At 35.5% G+C, this 18,818-nt stretch overlaps 1 protein-coding gene across 6 annotated transcripts in view; it reads left to right on the top strand.

The window, feature by feature from the left end:
- Nucleotides 1-18,818, top strand: part of LOC126847469 (uncharacterized) — a 171,100-nt gene that overhangs the window by 133,791 nt on the left and 18,491 nt on the right. For 5 of the 6 annotated variants that reach the window (XR_007687070.1, XM_050587721.1, XM_050587723.1 and 2 more), the window contains exon 8: nucleotides 6,453-6,611. The exons of the other annotated variant lie outside the window; for it this stretch is intronic. Coding sequence is in view for 4 of the 5 variants with exons in the window: in XM_050587721.1 (XP_050443678.1) it covers nucleotides 6,453-6,611 (159 nt within the window). In the remaining variant the exon portion in view is untranslated. The remainder of the gene's footprint in view (nucleotides 1-6,452; nucleotides 6,612-18,818) is intronic. 6 annotated transcript variants of the gene reach the window in all.

The raw sequence follows: 18,818 nt of genomic DNA, 5'->3' as shown, positions 1-18,818 counted from the left end.
AAACCGATAGTGGAAAAATTGTGGTTGGTTTCAAAATCATCCGTCTGACTATGTTTATTTCAAAATTAGCCATAATAATCAATGACTTTAATGGCTAGCATAATCAGTGGCTACTCCAAAACATTTGAAAAATGTAATTATTAGTTTTAAAAACAGCCATAGGACGAAATTGACAACAAAACCGGTTATATCAAAATTCTTATATTCTTATAAAATAAATCTTCATACACAAAGTGTAAACAAAGTACTATATTATATAGAAAAGATAAAGAGACTGCACGGCGATTACGGATCAACAAGACAAACTATTAAGAAATTGTCTTTGAGCATAAAATTAAAAAAACCGTTTTAAAAAAATAAAAAACCATCATCGTAAAACGATAATAACACGCATCGAAGCACACTTAGCAAACCGTACACTGTGTTGTTTGATGAATTATCAATAAGGTTCATTATAATAATAATTGACGTCGTGTCTCGTTTATGGAAGCACTTGTTGAGAAACATTTTACATCGGACGATTAAGTGCGTGACGAGAATTTTAAGAGGCTTTGAAGTGTAAGGCGGTGTACATAATATAGTATCAAAAATTAATATCATAATAAACGAAAACGAAAATTGAAGTATTTGTTTTTCACTGAGAAGGCAACTGTTGATCACATGACACGTGTCCAATTACAATTATATATTCAAATGTCTTCTTCTGTATTTTTTTGTACAGTTACTTTAGCTTTTTCCAGAGGTAAATATGATCAAATATCATATTGTTCATATTTTTTTTTTACCGTTATGTATAAAGTTTAAGATATGACAGAGTCCAACAAAAGTTTTAAAGAATTATCTCCAACCGTTATTAATGGCGACATGCCTATTTTTTTAAGACATAATATACAAAGTGGACATTGTGCGGAAAGAAAAAAAAAACCGTACACGTCCATGTGCAAAAGTTTTGGGCCAAGTTAACACACAAAATCCCCGGACTTGAATCGCCCATCAGTTTTATCGCCAGCACTACTCACTACTGGCCTTAATGTGTCTCCATGTCTCGGAGTACAGAGGACTTATGTATGTATATATGCTTGGAAAGTAGACAAAAAGATGGCCCCTATTGCCGCCGAACTGTAAAGAAGTACAACGGCGACGACAAACTTACTCGGCTAATGTTTTTTTTTTCTTTTTCTCTATTTGTGTGACGCTACTAATGGTTTTTTTTTTATGGATCCGTATATACTGTAACCTTCATTTTTTTTTTTTATGTTCACTCTCTATGACCATTCCACTTGGAACTTTGCCCTATTTTTTTTTCCCCCCATACGAAGTTGTTTTTTTCTTTAGGGTTGTTATTTATGCGGGCGAAATAAAACGGAAACCGAGCAAATCGGTTAGGTTATATTAAATAAGGGACTCGGTCGTCGCCAAAGTTGCCAAAGAACGCGCCACTTAGCGCTTTGCCGGAAAAACCGTTTTGGTCTTAATAATTGACGAGACATTAGTATCTTAGTAACTTGTATACGGGTTTGGTGTTTTCAACTAACTCCGAGTTTTATATACCCGGCGACGACACGTGAACTTACTTCGAGTACAATTATTTAATATTTTTGATCGAGACGTGTTTTTTAAACACTATCCTCGAGTGCGTTTATTGTATACACAACTTGACTTGAAGTAGGGACACTAGTTCATAGATAAAAATAAAGAATGTATTAGATATATTAAGGACACTAGATTAGAGATATAAATAGAGATAATAGATTAGATATAAGATATGAGATATACTAGATTAGAGGTAATATATTAGTGACACTAGATTAGAGAGATAAAAGATAAGAGGATAGAGATATGAGATAAGAAAAGTACCAAAAAGTTCCAGGGTCCTATACTTGTATGTAAAGACATATTATGTACATGTGTCTATGTATCCGCTTGTAGTGTGGATACTCTAGTTTTTTTTTTTGTTGTTTTGTGTTATTTTTCACTTTAATTCGGATGGCCGAAAGTAATTCAATAGCATTTGCACAACTATAGAGGGACCTGAGGAAGTTCAAATCCTTCTGAATTTGTTCAGGCTCTGAAAAAAGTAAGATTTATCATTTTTACTGGAATTCTAAGGGAGTTTTCAGAGTTTTTTATCAAAGATCAGAACTTCCTTAGCTCCCCTTATGGCCGGTAACTATAGTTGTGGATAACTGTTTGTGAAGTCATATTGGAGTAGGAGAAAAGGTGGAGTGTAGTATTATTTTAGAGTTAGATATATTACGCATAAAATTGTGGAAAATTGAGATCACTTAACAGAAAAATACTTTTACTTCATTGTGTGGAAAAAAATTAAATTATGAATTAAACCCGGTGAGATATCGAGTGGTTCACCCTGTATACGTAACGAAGGTATAACACAGATGGACGACACTTAAGGTCTTGTGGTGTCCGGCGCATCACGTATGCATACTTACATACACCGGTACCGAATAGGGTGCATAAGTGATTCCTCTAAACGGAAAACAGATAATTGCCTAACCTAACCTATCCACCTAACCGCCTGGGGCATACATAATAAGCAGTTTCTTCCCGACACCCTTGTTGTCCGGCATACCGAACACGGTAGATCAGCTGGCGCAGCAAAAATCAAAAACAAATTTTAAAACTTTTTACATGCTGGGAAAATTCAGTCCGAACGCCATCGTCGAAAACGCTATTTATTAAGGAGCAAAGGATAGGCAATATCGATAAAAATCGGCCCATTTAAAATCTTCACTGCTTCTACTTGATCCACTCCTCGGGAAATTTTGACTATTTCAATTATTTCCTTAAAGAGGCAGTGTTTGTTTATTTAAAAAATATAATTTTTCCCTCATGTCGTTGCGTTCAAGATTAAATATTTTCCTTTTGTATTTACTGAACGTTTCTTTTAAGACAAAATATAGTACGTCTATACTTTGTATTTATTCGGTCCACGGCGCATAGATAATGTCTGTATAAGACTTATTCGGAAGTTCACTCGATTCAACGGTTTGCTTTATCTTAATTTATCGATTCGGGCGAGGCCATAAATTACTATTGTCCTGACTGAATACCAGTGTGCTGCGGTACCCACGTGTACATTGATCCTGCTGGCTTCGGAATGACCCATCCGTTCCATCTGTAGAACTCTAGCAAAAATTGAGTTAATTTCACCGGTAGTAGTAATAACTGGATAATTTTTTTATACAAGACCACACGGTAGGTATTAACCGTAGTTGTGTGTGTGTGTGTGTAAGTTAAACCTGAAGGGCGTGAAGAACGAATGAATATAGGTATTATATAATGGATTTGGCGGCGACCAAGGAGAGAATATATATATTTACAGGCTCTTAGACGCAGGCGGACGACCATTACGAGGGACCGTAATCGCTTGTGCATCTGGCGAATAAAATATATAGGTATAGGTAGGTCATCTTAGAGGCCAATGTGCTCGATCGGCAAGGGAATTATTATAGTGTTATTGTCCGAGGAGAAGAAAATAGAATAGAATCCGGTCGTCTGCTGCCCACACGCCTTACAAAGGGTTCGGTATAGGACCAGCCAGCGAAATTAGATACATAATACAATGTCATCCGGGTAGGTATTAAAGCCGAAGAGAAAATATAACAATAGTAGATATATTTTATATTTATATATATGTATATAAATGTCTCAAACACTGTGGAAAGCCTATTATCATTATTATTGTTATCGCAGTAAGTTTCTGCGGAATATTAAATTACCATTGCGATCCGGTCCCTTACTTTTCCTGTACTCGATGCTTGGTATCTGTATATTAAGTACTTCTAAGTAATCTAATGTGCCATATTATATTTGGACACGAAGCGACGGGGCGGTATCTGCTAATGAAAGGGATGATCTTACACGCAGCAGCAGCTGATAACGAATTAAAATAGACAGGTTCTCGTGTCGTCACGGCGTCGGTTCTTTGGGCCATTTTATAATCATATTATACCTAATAGAAACGCGATAGCTGCGAATTGCACAGGACACACGATATGTTATACCCAAGTGAGATGATTAATGATATAATGTAATTAGCGTAACGTCGACAGTTTAATTGAGCGCTACACGTTTGTTAATTTTAATAAAAAAAATAACCAGCTCTTGCATATCATTACAGCTGCAGCTCAAGGGTCACTTTCTATGTAGTGCTAAAAGCGAAGGCCATCTATACATACTAATAATAATATTGTATATAGATATAACATTATTACACAGGATACAGATATGATATGTATAATAAACTAGATTTCTAACTTATGATAAGAATTGAAGTCGACGTCCGCATTTTTGTGGCATTTATGTGTGTATAAAATACATGGTTGATAAAGTGTACGAAATTGAGGCCGAAATTGATACGAATTCACTTTATTTTTATTTATAATCTAAATAAGATACCATGCAGTACTGTAAACAAACGGCCTCAATTGGAAATGTCCTATCCATGTTTTTATTTACTATGATAAAATAACATGTTTTATATATTATGTACATGTGACTCTACGTTATCAACGGAATTTATAATTGTTATAAACAGTTACAAACACGTGATAAGGTTCTAATTCCCACAGAGATGGCGAAAATGGTAACTTCAATTATCTCTATTGGCGGCATTTACACTTGGTAATCTAGTTTATTATATGCCTAAATATCTATGCATTATAGTGTTGTAGAATTAAGAAGATGGTCGCCTCCGTTTTTGTGTGATAAGTATCTTCCCCGCGTTAATTGTTATCAGTGTCCGGTGCCTGGCCGTACCTCTGTGCATAATATATAGGGTACACCTAGCGCTATTTTTTTTTTGTACTTAAGTTTCATATTATGTAGTGTATATGTACTGGGGAAACAAAAAAAAAGACTGCGTTTATCATGGAAACAATCAAATTTAGAGTAACGCTCATTGCGCGGTACTTAGGCAATGAACTATTTTAATAGGCAATTATAGCATAACCAGCGAGCGTAGAAGAGCAAGGGTCAGCTCTAGAATTAAAAGACGGGGCGAACCCGTTGATTAGTTTACGAACAAAGGCCGCATCTATGTAGACTTGACTTTAATTAAACGTTTGTTTAATATTGAAAAAGAGGTACGTCTAAAGAGGTAAGGAAGACTTGCTCCGGGGGGGGGGGGTACATTGGACTATGATTTTGTATTACTTTACCGGAAACCGAGAATATTCGATTAGCGGTAACCCTGTAGAAAAGCTTGCTCTTTCTCTTTACAAATGTGCGCAAATTCACGGTTATACCCTACCCTTCTGTCTTGTCCTGGACGCGCCCAGACAATGGAGAAATAACGCCTGACGTTCAGTAGGTAATAAGTTCGAATTACTTCCGAGCCGAGTGTCACGAAATGAAACCTAAGTTCGACGTCGTCGGTCCCACACGCCCGGTTGCTTTCCCGTCATTGGATCTCGGTCAAACGACGACTATTACTACCCAGAGGCACCCTGTTGGGGATAAAATAGATATATATATATATATATGGTAACAAAGGATAGGCAGACAAGAGATGACTTAACACGGCGATACTCAGCCGGAGTAAAGCGTGTGCATCAAACCGTGTGCCAGAACACATAATTATAATATACGCACGTGTTCTTGTCTCGTGTATAAAGTGTAGGTACGGTTAAACGAGGGCAAACATATGTATCTTCTCTGGTTGTTTCAAACTAAAAGCATATCTTAGCTCTAAACTGGCTAGCATCTTGAAAACACTGCTGCTGCGACAGCGGCAATGAAACCTTTAAACGGCAAAAAATTATAGTTATTACAAATTGCATGCGGTCTGTTTATGTAAGCAGTTTTTAATTGGCAATGTTTAGGAAGAAAAAAAACGGTTTTAATAAATTCCGACCGTGTCAATTGTCATACGAAGGGGATTTTTTTTTAATTTAAATAATTTTTTCTCCGAATAAAAGCCATTTTGATTTATTTTAGACCAAAAAGCTAGACGAAATTTCGACTACTTAGGATGGTCCGATTCTGTAAAGACATTCTGAACCTGAAACTCTGTCCAAGTTCCTCTTCACTCTGTCAACCGTCGCTTTGTAAATATTACATCTACATTATGCTTATTGTTCTAATAGATTGCATAAATAAAAATGTTTAAAACCATTAAAAAAGCTATTTTTGTTGGATTTTGACGAAACTATACCTGATATGCGTCCAAATGCAATCGTACAACAAATATTACTTACTTTATTTACAGCAAAAATCCTTTATACTTGTATTTACCATCATCAATGCGTTTAAACGACAAAAACCAAATAAAAAACTTTTTTTGTCAGCAAAACATAACCAGCTTACAAAAAAAAACTATAATTGAATAAACGATAATGTGATTTGATTGAATAAAGAATAATTTACGTGGACTAGTAATGCACGTCTTGTATTCGTATTACTAAATCTTAGTGTATTTTTTATCGTCATAGGGTGGTCGCACAAGATCACAGAGCACAGCCGAGACGGAGGACAGTTTTACCAAACAACAGCTAGACCTAATCCAACAAATTATGCAACAGACCCGACTGCAAATAGCCGCATCGAATGCTCAAAAAATGTCTAACCTGAAAAATTGGAATAGCCAACAGGTAAAAAACAAAAAAAAAACCAAACAAAAATATTTCTTTTTACTTTTATAATTTTTTTTTTAAAACTTTACCCGTTTCGATTATCGTTCAATCGTTCAATCAATATGGAACAGGCGGAAATTCAAATGCCTCTTCTTTGTAGCAATGTGATATTTTTTATGTTTACCAAAAGACATTTGAAGTTTACAAACCCGGTCAAAAGCAATTGCGTTTATATCGAAAACAAATAAATAAAAAAAAAACTGGAGTGTTTTTTAGCTTTGCTTTATTACCATAGCCTCGCGTGAATTGGTTCAGACATATAATAATATTATGTAGGTTCCTACCTATAGTGGAAATATTGCAAAGAAATCAATTTTACCGATCCGGCGGGGTGACAAACACACACATAAAAGACCGAATTTACATAATAGTTGGCCCTTTTACCAAATTTTTTTATGTGAACAGCTATAAACAACGTTATTGACCTTTCTATATATACATAATATACATACATCGCCATAGCCATACACACCATCTATTTGCTATTGTAAGTCGAATGCGTTTCACGCACAAACGAAATAGTTTTTTTATTTAAATCGCTTCAAAGAACAAAAATAACCGGAATTTTATCTAGTAAAAAAATTGCTAGATATATTATTTGTTTGTATACAAGTCACATTGTACAGTACACCAACAGTAACGCATTGATTTGATTTTCAAGTTTAAACAGCACAAATCAGTTTTAATAACGGCCAACAAACTGACAATATTCAAATTTGCTACACCGAACAGACAGTTTTCGCCCGTTATTGGTTTGAATGCAAAAGTTTTTGTAAAGAGATAGCCATATACATAGGTACTTAGAATATGTATATATATATTAAATCGTCGGAGGGGGGGAGGATCAGAGAGGAGGAGCACACAATAAAATGTAAGTTACGATTTAACTTGGCGCCATAAATTTGGGCCAAACTTACTTTCGGTACCTCGAATTAACGCTATATATAATATATAAGGTTATCTACAGCGAGTAACTTCGCCGCCATCGCGGTACCCAAAGTTTATTTATTTCTATGCACAGCTTAACATGACGTTTTTTTTTTTTTTGTTTCTTCCTCTATAATATTTTTCTCTCTCAACATCAAGTTACCGACCGTTATTATTTTTCGTACGGTACGTTCGCGTGGATCTGCGGATTTTTTTTTTTTTGTTATCTCCCAAGCATTTTGTTTTACCACTTTTCGAAATTTACTCTCTTTTTCTTGAACGTCGTCAAGACGGAAAAAAAACACAACCCTTCACATCATCAAGCAACGTCGGTGGTTTTTTTTCACCATATTCTCGCGTGGGAAAAGTGCTTCGCACATTTTTTTTTGCTAGTCGTTAAAAAAGCGAAATTTATGTGAAACCCTCCACCAGTTTTCTACCGGCTAATGTCTACCAAAGTCCAACCCCTCGCACTTTAGCACCCCCTCCCCCATCCCCAACGCGAAATGCAACAATCCGCGCAACGTGCTTTTTTTTTATTTTTTAACGTTAATTTATCATCCGGTTATCGTGGAATTGCAGAATTTCGTAATACACACAGTATATATGTATTTATTTCACCCTCGCACTATGTGTACACCTACACTCTGCTATCTATGGGGTACGTTATTATTTATCTTGTTGTGATGCACTATTCTGGCTCTCGACTGTACTCTGTGTAGCACTCAAATAGCTGACAATCCACCGCCTCGCCATCGCACTATGGCAGCACACAATATATATACATTTAAGTTGTGAGGTATGTGCGCCCGTTTGAAAATAACCATTTGTACCCACGACCAAGGGCGGTTTCGTCTCCAGACATCATTGGGCGCTCCTACTTTTGCTGGCAAGTTACATTTCTTGGACTAGGACCACAAATGACTTCAGTAATGGCGCTTAAATGTAATAATTATAATGTGTACCAATTCGGTTATGAATAAACCATCGACGGTTGTATTTAATTTATCATTACATATATATATATATATATACAGATTAGATGATTGCACGGTAACGTCTAGGGATCAAATAAGTATATGTACTCTTGTACGGGTACTTATAAAAATATATCTTATTCCGCAGTTGATTGAAAAGAGTATATATATATATATTTAATGTGAAGTAGAGAACTGTAAACGTTACGAGAAAACATTTTGTTTTTTCTCTACTTAGATTTTCGTCTCGTTACTAACAATTGGTTATAAACAAAAGTTTATCTCGTTATTGAGAACGCTTTACGAGTACTACTTATATACTATTATACACCAACTTCCGGCACGGGGGCGAGGGTTCAATTTCATACGTTCTACTTCAAACAACCGTATATAAGCTACTTATCCGCCGGTATTATTTATTTAATAAAAAGATTATTACAATGTTTGTCGTTAATATACAACCGAAGAGGGGCTTATAAGCGTACCTATATGTCTTCTATACAATATTAACTTGCAGTGGAAGAATATTATATAGAAACGGCAACTTTACAAAAACAACTAACCGATACTAAGTACATATAATATAGGTGGTACACAAGACGTTTGTCTAGATAATATCATCGGCTTGCCATGTGAGAACCGACCGTTAGAAAACGACCCTCGAAAGAGGGTGGGGTGGTGGTGGTGGTGGGGGGGGGGTACATTTACCAACATTAATAACGGGGCGACAATAATAATTATTATTATCAAAATATGCGTGTCGTCGTCGTCGTGGAGAAAATAAATTGACACCAAACGTCTGACGTGTGTCACATTAGGAGCGAGCGCAGGGCGCTAATGCTAAGGGTGGTGGTGGGGTTGGGGTGAGGGGATGAAAGAGGCGCAAAAGGGGACATTATTTCTCAGGTGCGTTTGACGAATATGCATGACAGCGTCGTTCTTCAACCGACCCTATAAATGGTACGCTCGCAAGTACAAAGCACCACCCCCGTCCACCACCCCGTCCACCCACAGCCACCCCACGCGCGCGTGACCCCTTTGCCATATCACAACTACTACTACTACCCTCTTGTTCGGATTTAACTGATTGGGGCCGATGCGATAGTTTTTCACACTACATACATTAGACGAGAAAAGCGTCACAGTCATAATGATTTCCACGGCCCAACGACGAGCAGGTAAAATCTCTTTTCCCTTTTTTTTTTGTTGAAATTTTTGGCGTACAACTTGAGTTAATTACAGTTTTCATAATGTTTTGATATATACTTTCTGGGAAAAACCCATAAATCTATTTAGAATTGTCTATTTTCTCTCTCTCTCTCTCTCTGTTAGTGAGCCAAGTCCTAGCTGTTCATCTCATACTGTATAGGGCCACAGATTATTAAATAAAACCAGATAGTGCACTCTAAAAAAATGTAAGCAACAAACCTAAATAACTTCAGGTCAGTGTGACCGAAAAATTAAAAAGAAAATAATTCTGGTTTTATTTAATCCGTGATTGTACCGACAAATAAGGAGCCAATTGCTGGAAATCAGCTGTGATGGAATTGGTTTGCTTTTGCGCTCTGTTCTACTCCCTCCATATCTCTTATTGCTACTTGGTCAATTCTTTGGATTTTTAAGTACACACCGGAAATTAATCTTACTCCTCTGCTTTTTGCTCGCCCCGACTATATCCGACGCCTAGCCTACAGGTTGCACGTGCGTTTAATATCTGTGGAAATTCCAATATCGCTTTTACATTGTTGCTGACTTGTTCAAACTTTATTATTGAGTTATGCGCACGGTTGTTAAAACAGCTTTTGTTTTCTGTAGTAATTAATTATACACATATTTCATTACATTGCGAATATTCATTATTTCGGCGGAGGTAAAGTTTTCATTTTTTTTTCCATAACGGAACAAATAACAATGTATTGTCGTTGGTTTTTTTTATAAAATTTGTATTCTACACATTTTGTAATAAAAAATATTTAAAATCATTTTTTTTTTCCAATAATGTAAAAAATATATGCTGAAATATACAACGCTTTACATTTTAAGCTCATCCACTTTTTACACTGTACATTTTGTAAATCTCTAATTAAATTCCATATTTTTATTATAATCACATATTTATTCCATAGTTTTTTGTAATTCCATTATCCTTTTTAAGCTAAACACATGGATTTGGTTCGTACAACTTATTTATTATATAAAAAAATTTAAAATATTTTTTTATGTCACTTGTTTTTAATTAATCATTAATGATGCATATCGATGACAAGAATGGCCAATAGTAAGCTAAGCTAGCTAACAATTTTATCAATTATCATGTAGGTTAGGTTTTTTGCATTAATTGCGTTATTGAGTTATTACCAAATCCAATCAAATCGTATACAATTAATCAAGACTTAATCGATTCGGTTTTTTTTTTTTTTTTGTTAAATCTTACAGACCTTAAAGCTCCACACGACGGAACGATTGGGGGCAAAAAGTTCTCTCTTAAATCAATTATACAAATAATTCCAATCGTTTGCTCGGCGATAATCTAGTCGTGTCTCATGACTCGAGCTTTTCACGGAAACCATGGCGAATCAGCCACCGTCTTAATAATTATGTTTGTACAGAGTGTGTGTATGTACGGTGGTTTTATTTAAGTTGTGTTTACCGTGTTTAAAACCGTGCGTTTGACAGTCGTCTTGTCTTGTGGATTTATTTCTATCCGAACAATAGAGCTTTGTGGGTATCAACCGCTGCCACCGCTACTTCTCCTCAACAGCACCAGCAGCTGTACACTGTAAATCGGCCGAATGTTACAGAGGAGACATTTCCCCTGCCCTCGTTTCGACTTACCCTCCCTACCTTTTTAATTAAATACACGCACGCATATATACCGAGAGTTCGATATATGTGTATAAAACGGAAATGCGTTTGACAAACATTATAATAATAATAACGGCAACACATGTATATGTATGACGTAAGTATACTAAATTTGTCTCGTCTACTCATTCAGCCAGGTCGGAAATACTCTATACCGACACCGTGTGTGTCTGATTTAATTGTGAAAACATCATCTACACGCATCGCATTGACAATGCCAACGACAATTTTCATTTTTTTCCTTTCAACGTGTGTCGCCGAATAAAACACACATATATATAAATATTAGTACTAAGTTACAGCTTATTCGACCGTTCTTAAGACGTTAGCCACCATCAAATGATAGCCTAAAATTCAATATCGTTTGTTTGTCATGTAGAATATATACATATTTTAAATTAAGAGTTTGTAGTATGTTTAAAAAATCTCATTCTAACATAGCCTATACATATATAGTTTCTTAGAGTGTGTCTGGTTGTCTCGATTTAAGACACGGAGAAGGGAACGTGAACTCGCACACTGAAATGCATTGAATGCAACCGAATGTTTATTGTATATAATAATATAACACAAATGAACAAACTGTTTCAGACACGAACAAAGTAGGTACAATGCATAAAGGACAAACGCAAAAATACATTGTTGCAATCTAATCCTATACACCTTCTTAGCTTGGCAGTAACTTTAATAATATTTTATACGGAATACACATTATATTATTTTTTAATATACATATTATACTTGTTATAATACATGTATGGTGTATACATTGTACTCATACTGTACACATACACTTCCTAAGTGTACCTTTCCCAAACTTTTCAACGACGCTTTTATTAAAAAAAAAACGCATGTACACAAAAACTATTGCTTTCCAGCAACGAATAATAAAACACAATAATAATTGTACTAGAAAATCTTATTTTTTCTTAAATTCTACAATTATCGCAATAATTTTCTAGTAAAACATGTTATTATTTTTATGTCTACTCGTTAGTGTAAAGTGTTATTTTGTTTATTTGCAAGTATGTCGCATTACTTATGATGTTACATTAGACATGTTTAATTGTTGTTTTCAAGCGAATCTGGCCTGTGGGTTACACATGGTCAATTTGACAATTGTGTGTTATCTTTGCACACATTATACATCCACTTAGGATAGGTAGATTATTGTCTAGTCGGTTTTGAGTATAGCTAACGTTGCCCTAAACTTCAGACTTTACGATAAGTAATAATGTTTATTAAAATTTGATTTTTTCCTCGTATTAGTTTGACTGGCTGAAAATGATAATAGCTGTTGCTGTAGAATTTTTATGTGTATCCATTAAAAAATTATAGGCCAACGGTCGGGGAACCGGTATTCAGTTTCTCTGCCGGACGTAGAGAAATATAGTTCGACCCCCTCTGTCTTATTGTGTCTGTTGGGGGGACGAACACAGAAAATGCAAATTATTGTCTATCGTCCTATGCAACACCACACACTGGACACACACACATACACATCCCGCCTAGAAGATATTGTATAATATAATAATAACATATTAGACCTCTACTTACAATTGTGCCGGACAAGTTAAATAGCGCGGGGGCGAAAACCGGAAATATCCGGAGACCGGCCGGCGGCGGCGGCGAACAATGGGGAAGAATCTTCACACACCCGGTTTGCCCGAAGGGATGAACTAGTAGTAGCAGCACTATAAATGCGTAGGAGTAAGTTCCGGTATTGTGTATACTATATCTGTTGTCTGTTGTCTGTTGTATGTATTTTAACGTCCTGGGAAAAACACGAGCAACCGTCGCACCGAGTAATGATTATAATGATATTACGAAATGGGAACACCGCACACAATGGTTTTGCAACAAAGACACTGGTCGTGGGTGTTTGACCGTTGTGAAGATTTACTATTGGTATAATTCAATCCTCCTGTGGGATTATTAATACAGTTGACGACGGGACGACAGTGTATAGGATAAATATTGTACGTTCCCATGTACATTAAAACAAACCACCCCAAAGACGGTTATATTTATATATATATTATATGCGTCGACCGGTAATATGGTTGTACGATGATCATCCCTTACCCCCGTGTTGCCTTTAGCAGACGGAAAACTTTATGGCTGTGAAATTGTATGCGGCCAATTGGGATTTTATGACCGACGATTTCTTTCATAAAAGCCCACACACAAGACGGAAGATGCGTTCTTTTGGAATTTAACTTTAACAATAAGTATCAATATCTTCCGTCCGCTTTAAACCTGCGAACCGTTTCGATTTCTACTCATTTCCGCTGTTCATATGAGATCGAGTGTACAACTAGCTATTGACCGCTATAGACAGAAAGCAATAATAAACTATAGGTACACAACTTTAGAGATAATTCGAAAATTAACCCCCCATCTTGTTGGTGAAATCATTTTCAACTAAACTAAATAGGTACATACATTTATCTGACATACGTGTGACAGCGTCAAAATCAAATTGCGAGTGTTTGCCAATTGGATTGATTGCGATTATGTACGGGTCACCCTTAAGCAGTGCTCTGTTAATTCTTGTGAGTGTAATCAAAATACACGCTGCACTAACCATAATGGTATTATTATTATTATTATTATCTATTATGGACAACAGCGATTGAGGTCGCTAGCAGGAAATTCTGCTGGTGCGATAATCGGTCATGAATTAGTCTGCCGCATTTGTGTGTATAATAATCATCGGCCCGTAGTTTAACTCCAAAGCCCTTCGAGCGATAATGACCTGCGTGTGTCATTTGAATAATCGTTCAACTACAATATAACACATAGTATCTCCTATCTGGTACCATTGCACTGGGGGGGGGGGGATACAGACTACCCTTCACCACCAGCGCCTAGCTCTGTCGAGGGTAAAGTCCGGGTTCGCCCTTGGATGCTGTGTCTGTCATTAAAATATAAATAATTTTTCAATATTTCCCGTCGAATTCTGTGTACAACATTTCAATGATTAGAACAGCTCTTTGTCGAATACAACGATAAAATGATCACACTGTATATGCTTGTTATTGAATCCAAAAAAAAAAACACAAAAATTGAAAAAAGTATATATTAAGAGTTTTATAAATAGAAAAAACACAGAGCCTTATAAACCTAAAAGGTCATTTTACCTTTTAGATTCGAGCAATACATATATTATGAGAAAACTAATACTTACAAGACCCCTCACGATGTCAACATCAAAGCTAAAATATCCATAACCAATGTTATTACTGCAGGGTCATATTAAATGTACTGCCGTAGTCAAAGTTCTTTATTTATACAAGTATCAGCATGAGACAATATTACCAAGCAGGCATATATTGAGAGGACGACATACACCCTGTTTAATAAGGAGTTAGGTGTAGGGACATTAGTACAGTAATTAGGAATCCTTTTTTTTATAGTTAGTTAAATTATTTTTAGGACTATCTCAACATCCTTGACAGCTATTTAAGAAATGTTTTCATCTAAATATAGCTGCGTATGTTATTTTCTGTTATTGGCTCAATAATAATAATCTCAGAACAATTTGTTTTCCATGTATAAAAATATCGAGCACTAATTATAAAATGTCTCTTTATTATTTTAATTGCTTGCATTTATTGCTGAAATTGAAGTATTCTAAAAATACCGACCAGAAAACCTAGTTGCTCTTTTTAACGGTATCAACATTTTTTTTCCATGACCAATTCGTTTGCCATTAAGACGTTTTTACGATTATTTTTTAAAGGGTCCTATTAATAACATAAAGCTTTACAATTTACATACATTTTTTTTCCACAAGTAAATGTATGTACAAATATATTATTTATAGAACCGTCTTATGTGTAGTATAAATACAATATAAATTACCATACGCAGTTGTATGGTCGGCGAAACTAATAAAACCGTACGTTGTGTTTCTATAAGAAAAAGTTCGCTTTCGTTCACTTAAATAATGTCTTTTGAGGGATCGATTTCTTCGTTTCGGGTACGTCAGCGGACAATAGATTTTTCCACGGTCTCCATAGAACAAACAATAAAAAAAAAAGGAGGGAGGGACAGTATAAAAATTATACCAAATCTTTTTGTTACAGCTCTAGAAAGAGAAAAAGAGAGAAAGAGAGATCGCCAATTCGTTTCATATCCAAAGTCCAAGTCCTAATAAATATAAAACGAGAGAGAGAGAGACAGAAATATATTTCAAAAAAAAAAAATGTATAAAGAAGTGTACTCGGACCACGTGAACCGTAACAAAACGGATGTCGTTTTATTTTGAAACAGGAGAAACGTTCTGTATTGTGCTCGGGGAACCAAAATAGAGGGATTGTGTCAAGGTGAAAAAAAATCACGAGATATTATAATGGACGAAGAGTCAACGGGACGTGTTAATAACGGGAGTTAAGCCGGTTAATAAACATACAAAAAAAAAAATAATAATAAAAAGAGGGTTGTTTTATTTTTTAAAGCAGTTTAGTTGCCCCTACCACAGTCCAAGTTTTCTTTGGACGTTAATAAAAAGCAAGTACGCAGACGTTAAAATTACAAGTACTATATTATAATATTACACTCACAAACATATTGTTATTATAAAAAAATTCGAAAAAGTTCACATAATTGGGTGCAGCAATCATATATTTGAATTTTATGTACTTATAAAATCAATAAACATATATTATATATTATTGTTTAACAATAAATTAAAAAAATTTTGCATCGCGTTTTGACAGGAAATTAATCACTAATAAGATTTAAACGTTAACTATTTTCCAACACTTAGGCAACTATTATACTTGTAAAATGTTGCACCAAAACCCCCCCAACAACGAAACGTCTAAAAAAAAAATAAAAGAGCAGATTTTCTTCAGTCGTCAGTTCTTTAATGGTTGTAGTCACTATGGTATGCGGGTGGAATTTAAAAAGAAAATTGTCTAACGAACAGCAACATATTCGACGGTTGTTTTCAAGAAATGCTTCTACACACGGTTTACCTACTGCCTGGAGCTATATCATATTATTATATTTCTACTCGGATGGAATAACATATTTTCTGCTCTCGGTAATTGCGTTGGTGGCGTCGTTTTAGAATGTATTATTATTATTATTGCCGGTGCACCACACATCATTAAAATATGGAATAATCACTGAACATCACTTTGTATCGCACACCATACCTAGCAATATTCCAATACACATGAATGCACACGAGTAATTTAATTGCGTTTGCGATATTTGAATTTCAATAACAATATGCTTGTCGAATGTGTGTGTGTGTGTGTGTAAACATTTGTACGGTCTGGCTTTTGGCTGGCTGGAAGTTTACACACAAAAAAATACTACATTTTTCCCTGACGGATCCCCGACTTAGTCAGTAGTTGCTTATAATAAATTATTATTGGCCTTGTAATGATTCTATTTCCGTTCAAACAGATATACCGCGATGAGTCAGAACTCAGAGCACACATTACCCGTGGTCGTGCCCTGGCACCTACCTCTGTATTCTGGAGGTGTGTTTAATAACCCAGAACGGTGTCACCTCTAAGAAGCCATTCTCTAGGACGTTGATGTAATATGCCGCCGTCTGAGAATAGACGTTTGAAAAAATTATCATCGTTATACTTGCCCGTGTAAACACAATTTATAATAAGACATCAGATAACCGGTCCGATTGTTTTGGTCACGATTCGATAAATGACCGAAGCAGTTAACCTCTGCACCGGCATAATTCACAAAATAAAATATTATATAAACGCTTTCAATATACACTTTCGAGTGGTCAAAACCGGTTGCCCAATCCGTCCGGGTCAAAGGTTCATAGCAGCATTCACACACAGACACACACGGGTGAGACGGCCGTCCCTGGTTCAGTTAAGGTTTTTTTTTTTTTTATTGTCATTCATAAGCCTCCTCTGGTATTATACACATCGGGGGCTGTCCCTGTTTAATATATGTTAATATATCATTGGTCGTTTATTTCGAGTACCAAAGTTCCCTATCTCATTCTCTCTCACATTCGTTTCGCCTACAATAACTGCAGGCCCCGCCAAGTGTGCTGGAATAGCTGATATCACACACCGTAGAGAGTGGCGGCTAAAGAAAAATCGACACTATAAAATATAAAAGATAAACATTCTCAGGTTTCGGCGTGTACGACTTACAAAGGGGGGGTTCGCATAACATTATGGCGGATCTAGGGTCATAATATAAGATTATATTGTGTTCCACAGTCGCTATACCTATAGGCAGTGGATGCATTTATCGACGGAGGATTCAAGTCCACAAAATTATACATTGCCCGACTGTGACTAATACAATATAATATTGACATTGATTAAGTACACCGGTACCGGATTAACTATATGAGAATGTAACGCTTTGCATATTTTGCTTTTGCTCAAAGAATAATAATAATATTACCCCATGCCGATAGAAATTCAACTGAAACGCAATAAAACCGTGTTGGCAAACAATTCGCTACCCTTTGTCTCAGGACTTGCTGTATTTTTCTACCCTCGTGCATATATTATATTATGAATATTTTTGACATTCTCACACTACATATACTAAAGTTGAAAACTTTTTACTAGAAAATTCCACTTTACCCTAGAAAAGTAATGTCAAATTTCACGGTGTCCTTCCATCCGAAAATGCAATATTTTACTATACGGTTTAAATAGTTTCTTTTATTTTCAAACCGACCGGAATGACATTCGTTTCTCCACATAGAAAAACAACCGAAAAAGTATTTTTTTTTATGAAGTTCACAAAACCTAGATATATATAAAAAGTATTCGTTATTTTTTGTCGAATAAGTTTTGCCATTTATTTGGATACTGTTTGACGTTTTACCCTCAATGAAAACGAATACACTAAATTCTCGGTAGATTTCTACGTACAAGCGTTGAACATAATATAATATAATATGTTTAATTGAATTTTTAAATCAACAATAATTAACTGGAAATTTTCACCGGTCGATAACCAATTTTGAATAATTATGTTTAAAGTTTTTTAAGTACTTAACTTTAGTTAACTAAGGACGGTTGGTGGAATGAAGCAGATAAAAATAACCCTTATCTCTACCCTTCCACCCGTCTTGATCACCCTGTATTACGTGATTTTGGGTTATTTTTTATGCAGTTAGTTTTTTAAAATTTTATTTCTCGTCTTACGGACACACATTTCAAAGTCACGGTGAAGACGTGCCACGGCTGTGAAGTCACATCGTTGAAGACATTGTGTGTATGTGTGTGGTTTTATTTTTCACTTTTTCCTGCAGTTATTCCGGCACGTCCGCAATTGCCGGCGCAAAAGGCATTGCGATGGTCGTAAAAAAGGAATTTTACAGTTTTTCATATCAGTGTACACGTTACAATGTATAATATGTCTTATATATATGTAT

This window comes from Adelges cooleyi, unplaced genomic scaffold (genome assembly GCF_023614345.1).
Source record: "Adelges cooleyi isolate 19-005CV unplaced genomic scaffold, UGA_ACOO_1.1 ACOO_flye_CR_arks_rails_tigmint_CR_PRNA_108, whole genome shotgun sequence".
In the NCBI taxonomy this organism is placed as follows: domain Eukaryota; kingdom Metazoa; phylum Arthropoda; class Insecta; order Hemiptera; family Adelgidae; genus Adelges; species Adelges cooleyi.
The sequence above is the reverse complement of the archived record's forward strand: the minus strand, read 5'-3'. Positions and strand labels throughout refer to the sequence as shown.